At 45.0% G+C, this 12,500-nt stretch overlaps 3 protein-coding genes across 3 annotated transcripts in view; 2 read left to right on the top strand and 1 right to left on the bottom strand.

Annotated features, from left to right (window-relative positions):
• Nucleotides 1-9, bottom strand: part of itk (IL2 inducible T cell kinase) — a gene marked incomplete at its 5' end in the record, with an annotated part of 13,635 nt that extends 13,626 nt beyond the window's left edge. The window contains one exon of the mRNA XM_084449157.1: nt 1-9. This exon is cut by the window's left edge and continues 129 nt beyond it. Coding sequence (XP_084305283.1) covers nt 1-9 — 9 coding nt within the window.
• Nucleotides 10-2,157: 2,148 nt separating this feature from the next.
• med7 (mediator complex subunit 7) lies at nt 2,158-4,383 on the top strand. Its single transcript, XM_084448699.1, has 2 exons — nt 2,158-2,272; nt 2,714-4,383. The coding sequence occupies exon 2, from the start codon at nt 2,723-2,725 to the stop codon at nt 3,482-3,484; it is 762 nt and encodes a 253-aa protein (XP_084304825.1). The 5' UTR covers nt 2,158-2,272; nt 2,714-2,722; the 3' UTR covers nt 3,485-4,383.
• A 1,108-nt stretch (nt 4,384-5,491) lies between these two features.
• lonrf4 (LON peptidase N-terminal domain and ring finger 4) overlaps nt 5,492-12,500 on the top strand; it is a gene marked incomplete at both ends in the record, with an annotated part of 18,531 nt that continues 11,522 nt past the window's right edge. The window contains 1 exon segment of the mRNA XM_084448811.1: nt 5,492-5,792. Coding sequence (XP_084304937.1) covers nt 5,492-5,792 — 301 coding nt within the window.

Raw genomic sequence — 12,500 nt, 5'->3', positions numbered from 1 at the left:
GGGGTACATGGTGGACAGCTACCTGCAGCGCATTGGGAGAGAGGAGTGCAGGGAGGCAGTGGGGGAGGCAGGCTGAGAGCTAGTGAAAAAGGAAAGCTCGGGGCTGATGGGTAGAATGTCTTACGAGCTTCCGGAGTTGTTACAGCAGGTGAACCACTTCCTTGAGGAGGAGGTGAACACTCGCACGCAAACACACGCGGGCCCGCACACTCGCACACACACACAATGAACACATGTTCTCTCCCTGTCTCTCACCCACAAACAGACACACACACACACACACAAAAAACACATTACATCACAGACATTTAGCAGACACTTTTATCCAAAGCGACTTGCAATATTTAATTAACTGCATTTAACAGAGGTAGTCATATACTATGACTTTCTAGAATTTACAAGAGCATCTCCTTTCTAAACAAGTGACTAAGAGCATAATCTATAGTGCAAAAGGATAAGTGCAAGAGTAGCAAAATATGAATCGTTGCTTAGGGAAGATTCTGGTAGTACTTCTTGAAGAGGTGACTTTTTATCCTGCGGCGAAATATGACCAGCGAATCTGCTGTCCTGACGTCAGTGGGCAGTTCATTCCACCACTGCAGGGCCAGGACAGAGAAGAGCCGTGACCATGTCGATCGACCGCAGGGGCCTCGGCGTGACGGGGCACCAGTCACCCCGAGGTAGCAGAGCGTAGCAGTCTGGAGGGGGTGTAGGGCTTGATCATGGCCTGGAGGTAAGAGGGAGCTGTTCCTTTCATTGCCCTGTAGGCTAGTACTAGAGTTTTAAACTGGATGCGAGCTGTTACAGGGAGCTAGTGTAGGGAACGGAGAAGGGAAGTTGTGTGGGAGAATTTAGCATGGTTGAACACCAGGCGAGCTGCATCTTTCTGGACAAGCTTCAGAGGTTTAACGGCTGACGCCGGGGCCCCAGCAAGGAGAGTTGCAGAAGTCCAGGCAGGATAAGAGCCTGGATGAGCACCTGTGTCGTTTCGTCAGTGAGGAAAGGGCAAATCCCCCTAATGTTGACACACACACACAATCTCACAAACACATGCAAAAACGCACGGACAGATGCACACCTGTATGCTTTGACAAATATTTAGCAACTTTACAATAGCAATATACCTTTAATTTACTAATATAATACACATAATTATACTTAGATTATCCTAAAAAAATAATTTTTTGATCAACATCAAGAACACAAATCAGTCACCTGTAGGCTACTCATTAAAGGTAGAATATGTAGTATGTAGATTATTTCCCCCATCTAGTGTCTAAGGATAAGAACTGCAACAACACAACGTATTGGTTGCCAAAATGCCAGAGAATGCACTGTTTCAGTCATGCTGTGATAAGATCTTCACTCCGAGAGGAACATAACGTTACACTAATCAGTAATCACAATCAAGTATTTCAGAGTGCCATGTAATAAGTTACGTTAGATGCTGTAGTGTGGAGATAACGTTAGGTCTGGCTATGCAGATTCCAAGAAAGATAACAATAGCTAGTTAGCTATCTTACCGGTCTAGTAGAAAAGTAGCCATGTCACCATGCGACTTGAAACTCCATAAACTCCGTCCAACGAGAAAAGGCTGCCCCGATATTTATCAGACTTTTGCTCCTTCTTCGGTCACTGAGCTTTTGAGATTCCTGGCAACCCAGCGCGCAGTACCAACGCTGTAATACTATTGGCTGGTATGATATCAACAGTGTCATTATCGGCCGTCAAAATTTCATAATGTAATAATTTCAGACAAAATATCATTTTTTATGGAAAAGCAATACTTTTACTCTGCAGCCTTCGCAAAGCCCTATGGATGTATTATTTTTGAAAAAATGTTTATTTTAATCCTCATACAATAGGCCTATATGATACCTTTAAGGAGGTAATTAAACAACGCAGTGGTACAATTTCCCAAAAGCTACTTAAAAAACCTATTTGGGGGATGAAAGTCATATGGCGTTTTCAGAATCAAATGTGTATCCAGTAATTGAAACGAATCAGATAGGATCAGATATTATCAAGCGATAACAATTTGAAGCCACCGCCTCCGCTCGTGAGAACCTATCACAGTCGGCTTTGTTGCCCACGAGCGCTCCAATCCGCACGTTCAACACTGTCTGGTGTAAATGCGACCAATGCAAGCAGAGAGGGGAGGCTGTCTACAGGGACGACGCTACGTTAGCGCCCGTGGCTAAATGTACAAGAAAATCTACTCGGGGATTTGATCTGTAGAAACTAACAGTATCATTGAAGAGTCATCTGAAAGGTATGTGTAAACATGTATTGTTTTGGTAGGTAGCTAGCTAAATGACTTCTGCCCATCTCCAGCAAGTTAGCTAGCTAACGTTAGCTAGCAATGTTGACTTATCTTAGCTACCTAAGCTAGCCTAGTTAGCGTTCAGACATCAGAATCAGGACCAGCTGTAACAGTTGTTGTGAAGTTTGTAGCTATCCTTTTGTTAACTATCGTTCTTAGTCTATTTTGCTATTTAAAAAAAATAAAAAATCTTCCGTATTTTCTGCTAGCTAGGACATTAACTTATCCATTCAACTTATCCAACATGGCCAAGTTAGATGTCTTGGCTAATATCGTTAGCTAACGCATCTAGGCCAGTCTGTTTGCCGGAATGCAACAGCTTCATGGGATTTTTAATAGTTTATTCTTGTTAATGAGATAGCTTAATCTCATGCCATATTCCGTTCCCAGGCCTCCACCATGGGTGAACCACAGCAGGTGAGCGCCCTGCCACCCCCACCTATGCAGTACATCAAGGAATACACAGACGACAGCATCCGCAAGGGCCTGGCGCCCAAGCCCCCTCCGCCCATCCGCGACAGCTACATGATGTTCGGCAACCAGTTCCAATGTGACGACCTCATCATCCGGCCTCTGGAGAGCCAGGGCATCGAGAGGCTCCACCCCATGCAGTTCGACCACAAGCGGGAGCTGAAGAAACTCAACATGTCCATCCTGGTGAACTTCCTGGACCTGTTGGACATTCTGATCAAGAGCCCCGGCAGTATAAAGCGTGAGGAGAAGCTGGAAGACCTGAAGCTGTTGTTCGTGCACATGCACCACCTCATCAACGAGTACCGGCCCCACCAGGCCCGTGAGACCCTGAGAGTGATGATGGAGGTGCAGAAGAGACAGAGGCTGGAGACGGCTGAGAGGTTCCAGAAACACCTGGAGAGGGTGGTGGAGATGATCCAGGGATGCCTGGCCACTCTGCCCGATGACTTGCCCCAGACGGAGGGCCAGAGCGGGGATGGGACGAGGGCTGGGTCCGGAGCTACCGGGGTGGGGGGGTCTGCTGGGCTGGCCCCCAGACTGAAGACAGAACCCATGGACGTTGAGGAGGCAGGAGCCAGCTGCATGGTTGCAGTGCAGCAGGACAAGGGCACGCCTACTGCCACTAAGAGAGACAAAGTATGGGACAAGGATGTTGCTATGTGTAGTATTATTGACGAGATTGCCTGAGTTTTGTATTAAGAATCATTGTTTTTTTTTTTTAATATGTATGTCTACTGATCCTGTTAGGATTTTGGTTATGGATGCAAACAAATTGTAGTTATATTCAAGTAGGTTATCTACATTTCTTTATTTTTTGTGTGTATTTTCCCTAAGACCCACCCCTAACGGAAAACATTCGTACCTGGTCAAGTCCCCAGCATTCAGCTGTTGATAAATAATCATTAAAGCAAATTCCTCATTGATGCAAAAGCTCTCCTGGTGTTGACAGCACTATGCCCAAGGCCGCGCTCTCTCCCTGATCAACATGCCAGGGTTTCCCCTTATGGGTCATTTCAGGTCACGACGTCAGTTTGTGTAAATTAATATCACTGTTGACTTGCAGACTCGCCTCTAATCCACCATTGCTTTGCAAAGACAAAGGCCAGAGTGTTGTGCTGTGTTATGTGGTGCTGAGGACTGTTACCACACTGTTTCCATCGCTGGTGTGTTTGCGTGTCCCAGGATGAGAGTAAGATGAGATGTGGAACTTTTTCCCCTGCCTGGCTCCTATAAGATACAGGATACATCTACAGTATACAAGATTAATTAAAACCTTACACAATGTGGGCTGAGCCGGTGCACTTTAGATACAACTTGTAACACACACACTCTTACTAGAGTGGATGTGGGTTATTACAGCACAGGTTAGTTCTTATCGCTGGCCAGTGTCGTTCTCTGGCCACGGCAGGCTGAGCACAGAGCCACAGTATCAGTTTGCGAGGAAGTGTGTAAATGTGTGCCCTACCTACTACCCGTCATCCTTCTTGGCCCTCTGCTTGGCCAAGCTCTACCCCGACCACTAACCCAGACAGAGCTGTGCTGAACCCGGGATTGAACCTGCTGTAAACACGTGCTATGGAGACGGCGTCCATCCGCAGTTATACTGACTAGAGAATGCTGTTTTCTGTTTGCTTGGTTTATTTTGGATTTTCAGGTGACTTATGCATAACATTTGAATAATTATATTGCAATGGGGGGCATATTTTGACTAGGTTGTCGTTACAATGTAATAAAAAAGCGTACATCAGACTAAACTAATATTACTCCATGACATAGGCCTAGTTGTCTGTTTGCTTACGTTGTGGAACCTGTATTATGTAGCCATGGTTATCGTGTAATGGCGATCAGAAAGCTGGCGAGTGTACCGGGGTGCATCTGTTGAGCCGACATCCAACATATGTCATATGCACTTGGACTCTGCTCTAGCACACCTGAGAGAATGGGCATCAATTAATATGTGAGAATTAGGATCTCCAGTTGCAGGAGGTTGTTCCCACGCTTATGAAAGCAAAAAAGACACCCTGTCGCAGAAACTGTTACGAAACGCGAAATCTTTAGGTTTCACAACAGGGTGGAACGCAAGGCTCTCGTCCAATGGTATTGCTCGCTGCCGCATCACGCGGTCTTTATTTATGTAATGTAATGGTGTCACGATGTAACGTGGCCGTAGCTTTGTAGCGGCGCATAAAAGAGTCAGGTCCTAAGAGACCCTCACATTTACAGTAGAGGGAATTCGGGTATCGGGGACTCGATACGCGTTGATGGAGTTCGGACTGAAAGGAGGATTTCATATCCAACATGCTCGCAAAAGGAAAACGTTATGTGTTTAAAACCAAAGACTTTTATGATTTACAATGGATAGTGTCTAAGGATGGATCTGCTATTGTAAGACAAAAGTTTGGTCTTGGTGGGACTGCATCTGGTGCGCAAAGTGCATGTAGCCTATTTGCTTTTAGACTATCGGCCAGCGGTAACGGTAGGTGAGAAGCCGGGGTTGGTGTCGGCTGGAAGTGACACAGCCGGACATCTCTCGTTTTTGCTTTGTGTAGGTCTAGGAGTCAAACTGGGCTATATCGCGTGTGAGGGAAACCTCCACCTCCACGTACTTAGACATTTAGGCGAACTTGAGAGAAAGCGTCTAGCCTACTCCACTTTCCCTTGAAGGAATTGTCCGGGTGACGATAACCCAGCACCATGGATCTTTTGGAGTGCCCTGTGTGTCTGCTCCTCATGTGCGAACCGGTCACCGTGTCGTGCGGTCACACGTTCTGCCGTAGATGCCTAGGGGGCTACTACCTCCCATCGAGATGCCCAGTCTGCAAGGAGAGGTTGAAACAGAAAGACGCGAAAACTATTAAGAACAATGTATTGCTCATAAGCGTCATTGAAAAGTGCTGCCCGGAGGAAACCAAAATGAAGTGCCACATCCAGGAGAAGCTTAGAACCAGCGAGTTCACAGAGGCTTTACGCATCGCGGATGAGGGGATAGAATTAGGTAAGGCGACAGGAAAATACATTTCTGAACTTGTACATATACATTGTATAAAATCCTTACGCAAACTGCGTAGCAGTAGGCAGGCCTATATGCTCAAACGTTGGCTACGTATAGGCTATACATTGTGTAACACAAATACCTGACCCATTACGCAAGCTAACGACACGGCTTGCTTCAAGCTATATAGCCTAGCATACCCTCTGCATACCCGATTCTCTGTACTGACGTGTTTGCATTGTCCTTTTAAGCCAGTGTCTTTGTCCTGCATGACCACATCACAAGTGCTTTTACCAGTGTGTTAAAGTTGCACTGAAATGAAAAAAGCATTCTGTCCCATTTTGGTTCACATAATTGGTCATAGTGTTCACCTATTCAACGATGTATGCCAAAATTACAAAATTCTACTTTTGTTGTAATTTTATATCAAAGAATATAATTTCTTTCTTCCTGGAAAACGGTAGGTCACGTGCAGTGACGACAACAGGTCCCTTAGATTTTAGGCCAATAATCTCACGACCTCCACCCGTCAATCAACGCTATCCTTCTATCGAATCTGTCTAAAGTTCTTAAAACCCGTCCACTTGTCAATGTTCCAATCAAATTACTCTAAACATATGTCCCACCCTCATAGCTTGTTTGCGTCGGAAATACGTCAAACTACGGAAGTTAGATGATCTCAGTGCGACTTTAAACAGAACTGGACCTAGAAAAAAGAGAGAGAGATTCATTACTTTTATTTAGCATCCACTGACCTATTCTATACTGTACACATGTTGTACATATGGATGTATACAGTCTCTGTTTCCCCTCTTCTTATTCTTACTATGCATCTACTGTTTTCTTTTTCTTTTCTTTTCCAACCTTGCTGTAATCTCCATTGCTGAAATACACCCCCCCCCCCAGGGGTATCAATAAAGTACAGTATCTAGTTAAGGTTAGGGCAGTTGAATCCCGACCCAATTAGTCCTGACGTGTCCATCCTTAAGCACCTGAAGGAAGGAATAGAAGGAGACATGGTATTACAGTGACCCCTGTGCAGGAGTGTTAATTGTACACTGCAGAGTTATCTAATAGCTATGGCCTGGGTGTATCCATGCTGTAGGTTCTCATGAACAGAGCAGGGTTTCTCTGAAGGATAACAGATTTGTTAGCCAGGGTCTGTCATCACAGACCAGGGGCCATTGTAAGTCAGTGACTGGTCCATCAGGAGGAGGAGAACTGAGGAGACCACGATGCCAGGAGTAACACACTTGTGTCTCTCACTGTACCGTGGACTTACTGGTGAATGTCTGTGTGTCTCACCTTTTTGACATCGCCTGTATGCCAGAACTCACTCGCTAACATGCAAGACTGATGTAACCTTGAGTTCCATAACATCACTGATGTGACACACTGTCACGTCTCACTTTCACACACACACACACACACACACACACACACACACACACACACACTCACACACACACACACACACGTGTGATAGATGGGTAGGTGCTTTATTTATCCCCGAGGGAAAATTGTTGACAATGAGCTCCCTGTACTCGGAATGCACGTCTTTCTTTCTTACACACACACACACACACACACACACACACGCACACACACACACACTAGATGTCGACCGATTAGCCTAATCGGTTTTGCCATATAACATGCTGCAACAGAGTGCTGCTTAATGCCAGGCCTTTCATCACAGACCGGTAGTCATCAAGTCAGTGACCAGTGGTTTGCCCATCAGTAGACTGCCAGCTCAGTGGCCTTGTGTTTAGAGTGTCCGCCCTGAGACTGGGAGGTCGTGAGTTCGATCCCCGGCCGAGTCACACCAAAGACTATAAAAATGGTACCCGATGCCTCCTTGCTTGGCACTCAGCATCCAGGGTTGGATTGGGGGTGAGTCCCTGTGACATACTAGCGTCATGTCCAGGGGGTGGACTGGTCCATCAAGCTGCCTCTCGCTAAGGAATCAGGAGACAGGATCCTGCCCTGTGGGCCACTAGGCTCCAGAACCATTGGTTCTCAAGGCAGACTGGAGGATCAGCACAGTCACAGGTCTGGGGCTGCTATGAGCTGACGAGACGAGGGCAGGAATAACACGCTCGCGTCTCTCTCTGAGGACTGTCTGTATGTCTCACCTTTTTAACACATCACTCCAAAAAAGATGGCCATAATTATAGAATCATTTTTAACAGGAGTAATATAATAGTATGAGAATACACTTTATTTGTATAGCACCATTCAAAACAGTTACAAAGTGCTTTACAAAACAAGATAAAATAGTACACCAGTCATGATTAGCTCACACTGAAAAAACTCCAACACAGGAAAGGAGAGTGCATAGAATTGTAATTCAGTAGCTTTGTCCATCAATCTACTAGATGTTTCCTCTAGGAGTATACGAGTTTGGAAATTCTAGAGAAATTGTTAAATAATGCATCATACTTGAACTAAAACCATTCTATTTTAGTCAACTAAATCTACTGTAGATTTAGTTGACTTTAATCTTAATGCTATTTAGTCAACTAAAACTAGACTAAAACTAAAACACTTCAGATGACTAAAATGTGACTAAAACTAGATAGCATTTTACTCAAAAGACTGACTAAAACTCAATCAAAAATTGCTGTCAAAATTAACACTGCCTGGAAAGGGTTCTATCTGGAACCTTTTTTCAGAGGGTTCCACTACTGTTACACATGGTTATATATAGCACTCTTTTTTCTTTTTTAAAATAATGTTTAAGGGATAATACTTGACAAGGTGTGCTGTTATCGAATATCAAAAATGAATGCAGGCCGGGGCTAATTACCCCACAGGCTACCGACCCTGCCAGTGAACTCCGTCAATCAATCAGCGGCCATTTTGATAAACTGACTGCATATTGGGAATCTACATGATTACTTCCTTGCCTGAAAAAAATATAAAAACTTAATAAATTGACATATTTACAGTTTTAGAGCCAAAATTAAAAGCCTGTTACTGTACATGGTAATGCCGAGACAGTGAAACAAGTGCATTCATTTTGAACAGGCTCTGGCCGTGCATTATCGAGAAATAATGCACACCCCTCCAGCCAATCAGAACACACACCAGTGTTTGCCATGTCTCTCCTATGATGTTTTTAGCCTCTCTTACTCTGAAAATGTAATTTAATGTAATTTATTGCTTTATAAATGTTCTTAGCCGGTAGACAAACATACTCCAGGAGCTTGCTCGATCGCCTTGTTGAGAGGGGTCAGGGAAGAATTATTACAGCTCACTTATCTGGCCCCCGGGTGATTACTGTTTTTTTGCTTCCCTCTGAAACATGTAGGGGTGGGACGTATGCCCTCCTCCCTTGTTCTCTGTAAAGCGCATTGTGTTGCCTCTGGGTATGAAATGCGCTATACAAATAAAGCTTTGATTGATTGATTGATTGATTGATCAGAATCGAGTATTCACCCAGGCCATGGTACATACAACACATTGTACAACATATTGTACCTACAACATAGCAGATATGTAGCATGTGACAGCACATGATGTAACCCTCAGCTGAAGAGTTCCATAACATCACTGATGTGACATGCTGTCACGTCTCACTTTCACACACACGCACACGCACGCACACGCACACGCACACACACACACACTTCATTTATTTTCCTTGGGGATTAATGAAGTACCTACCACACACACACACACACACACACACGTGTGTGTGTGATAGGTACTTCATTTATCCCTGAGGGAGAATTGTTGACAATGAGCTCCCTGTGCTCGGAATGCACGCACTTCTCACACACACACACACACACACACACACATGCATGCGCGCCACACACACACACACACATGCATGCGCGCACACACACACACACACACACACACATACACACCTAATGTAACATGGTCAGTCAGTCTTGAGGTCTTCCAGGGTTCCTGCCAGTGATAGAAAAGGATTTCCACACACTTACATCCATGCAGCGTTCCACTTTTAATAGCTGAGCTTTCGGTCTGCAAGACCTTCATCAGAGCATGCATAGCATACCAGTGGACGGTTACTCCCCCAGCCGATACCGAGGCATGGTGGTCAGCCAGGGGTTCAGATGACCAGCACCGTGCCAGTCCTGGAAATGCACCGTGCTCCAATCTGCGTTGTAGTTAAGCTGTGACATACACCGCGTTTGATCACACACTGATACGACCGGTGACGTGTTGGTTATGTCAGCTCGCTGACCTCAGCTTAACCTTTCTTAGAAATCATGAGAGGAAAAAAAAGCTGCCAGATGTCATTCCTCGGTAGGTGCAGGGTGATGAGCACCATGCAGTGAGCATGAACACTGTACCGTGTTGGTTTAATGGTGTAATGTAATTTATTGCTTTATAAATGTTCTTATCTGGTAGACAAACATACTCCAGGAGCTTGCTCGATCGCCTTGTTGAGAGGGGTCAGGAAAGAATTTTTACAGCTCACTTATCTGGCCCCCGGGTGATTACTGTTTTTTTGCTTCCCTCTGGAATATGTAGGGGTGGGTCGTATGCATGCCCACCTCCCTTGTTCTCTGTAAAGCGCATTGTGTTGCCTCTGGGAATGAAATGTGCTATACAAATAAAGCTTTGATTGATTGATTGATTGAATGGTGAAACGGCCGCCTTAACCTCCTCCTCCAATCAAATGAAAGCACGGCTGTTCTCCTTCACCGCCCTGCGCTCTGGACTCTGCCCCTTCCTCCATAAGGTCAAAGGTCAATTTATACTTCGTCGTAGGACACCTTTGAAAGAGATCAAGAAATGACGTCATTGTCGACACTTTTTTGTGTCGGACAGGGGTGTCTCGCACCCACCGAGCTTTCTAATGTCGCACCGTTCGTCGCACAGCTGTGATTGGATAGCTAGATAGAAGGCGCGTTCGTTGCCGTGGATCAATCAGCCACGCGTCTGCAAGTTACCATGGAGGTGATCAGACACTTTGCTGAAATATAAATGCTAAATGTTGGTCGACATTTTTTTTCTGTTGACAGACATTTGTCGTACGACACTTGTCGACCGAGTATACATTAATCTTTACGCCACGTCGATGGTCTGACGAAAACAGTGGGAAGGTTTTGGCTCGGAGGAGCCGCAAGTATGAGCTTCTGATTTTCGTCAGGAGCACACAGGACCACCGTCGGCTTGGTGTATTTCCAGTTTAAAGGAGTAGTAAAGGGAAAATGCATGTTTAGCCCTGTTTTAAGGTTACTTATGATCATATACAATGGTTCAGATCAGAACGTTGACAAAACTAGCATTTTCGAGAAAGTTGATAATTGCTCTACCACCGTTTTGGTCATACAATAGATGTGCATCTTGAAAAATCATTCAAAAACATGTTAAACTCTCGATTTCAAAGACAAGAAGCTCACCGAGGGTGTAATTGGTGTCCGTTGGTGTTCTGACATCAAATTCACCGCAAAGTATGAATCCTGTAGGGTTTTATTGATCATTTTATGAAATCCATTGACTTGTATTGAAGCGACCGTTGTAGATATGTAGATCAATCCGCAGAGGGGATTCAGGAAGCGGAACTACTTACGGTAGCTATTGTTATTCTTTATGTTTCTAGGCTACCTAGTTTGCGGAAGTTTACACACGTATGTGCTGCGACTAAATAGTTCTATGCTAAATATTTTAAAAAGCCTTTCCAGATGAACTAGAATCTTACTTTATCGCAAATGATATGTCAATCACGCCAACTAACACCTAGGTGAGTTTCTTGTCTTTGAAATCGAGAGTTTAACATGTTTTTGAATGATTTTTCAAGATGCACATCCACATCCATTGTATGACCAAAGCGGTGGTAGAGCAATTATCAGACTTTCTCAAAAATGATAGCTTTGTCAACATTTTGATCTGAACCATTGTATATGATCACAAGTAACCCTAAAACAGGGCTAAACATGCATTTTCCCTTTACTACTCCTTTAAGGCTTGATCCTGACGCACGCACACATACGCACACGCACGCACACGCACGCACACACGCACACACACAGCTTCCGCTGGAATGTGCAGTGACACTGTGCTGTCAAGTGTGCAACAGTTCCTCCTTCTCTAATCAATGCGGAGGAATGTCAGCGTGCCAGTCTGAGCTCCGCCCACTGTGCTTATCGCTGGCCTGCAGGGATCACTTTACTCATATAAGGGTGAAGGACTGTCCTCTAAAAGAGAGATGGATGGATGGATGGATGGATGGATGGATGGATGGATGGATGGATGGGTGGGTGGGTGGATGGATGGATGGGTGGGTGGGTGGATGGATGGATGGATGGATGGGTGGATGGATGGGTGGATGGATGGGTGGATGGGTGGATGGATGGATGGATGGGTGGATGGATGGGTGGATGGATGGGTGGATGGATGGATGGATTGGTGGATGGATGGATGGATGGATGGATGGATGGATGGATGGGTGGGTGGGTGGGTGGGTGGATGGAGAAGGAAAGCTTTCATTTGTTATTTTGTCCATACTTTTAATTAATCGTGGAATATGAAATAAGTGTTGGATGATTGGGGCTGATGGGGGCTCCTCCAGCCAGCAGTGTTTCATTTGTTGTTGTTGTTGTCGTTGTTGTTTCTCTGGATAAAATCACTATACTGTATAAGTGCAGTTCATTTACCATGTTTCTTCTCTCTCTCTCTCTCTCTCTCTTCCCCTCTCTCTTCTCCCCTTCTCTCCCCTCTCTCGCCCGC

Source organism: Borostomias antarcticus, assembly GCF_949987555.1.
Source record: "Borostomias antarcticus genome assembly, chromosome: 14".
NCBI lineage: Eukaryota > Metazoa > Chordata > Actinopteri > Stomiiformes > Stomiidae > Borostomias > Borostomias antarcticus.
The sequence above is the reverse complement of the archived record's forward strand: the minus strand, read 5'-3'. Positions and strand labels throughout refer to the sequence as shown.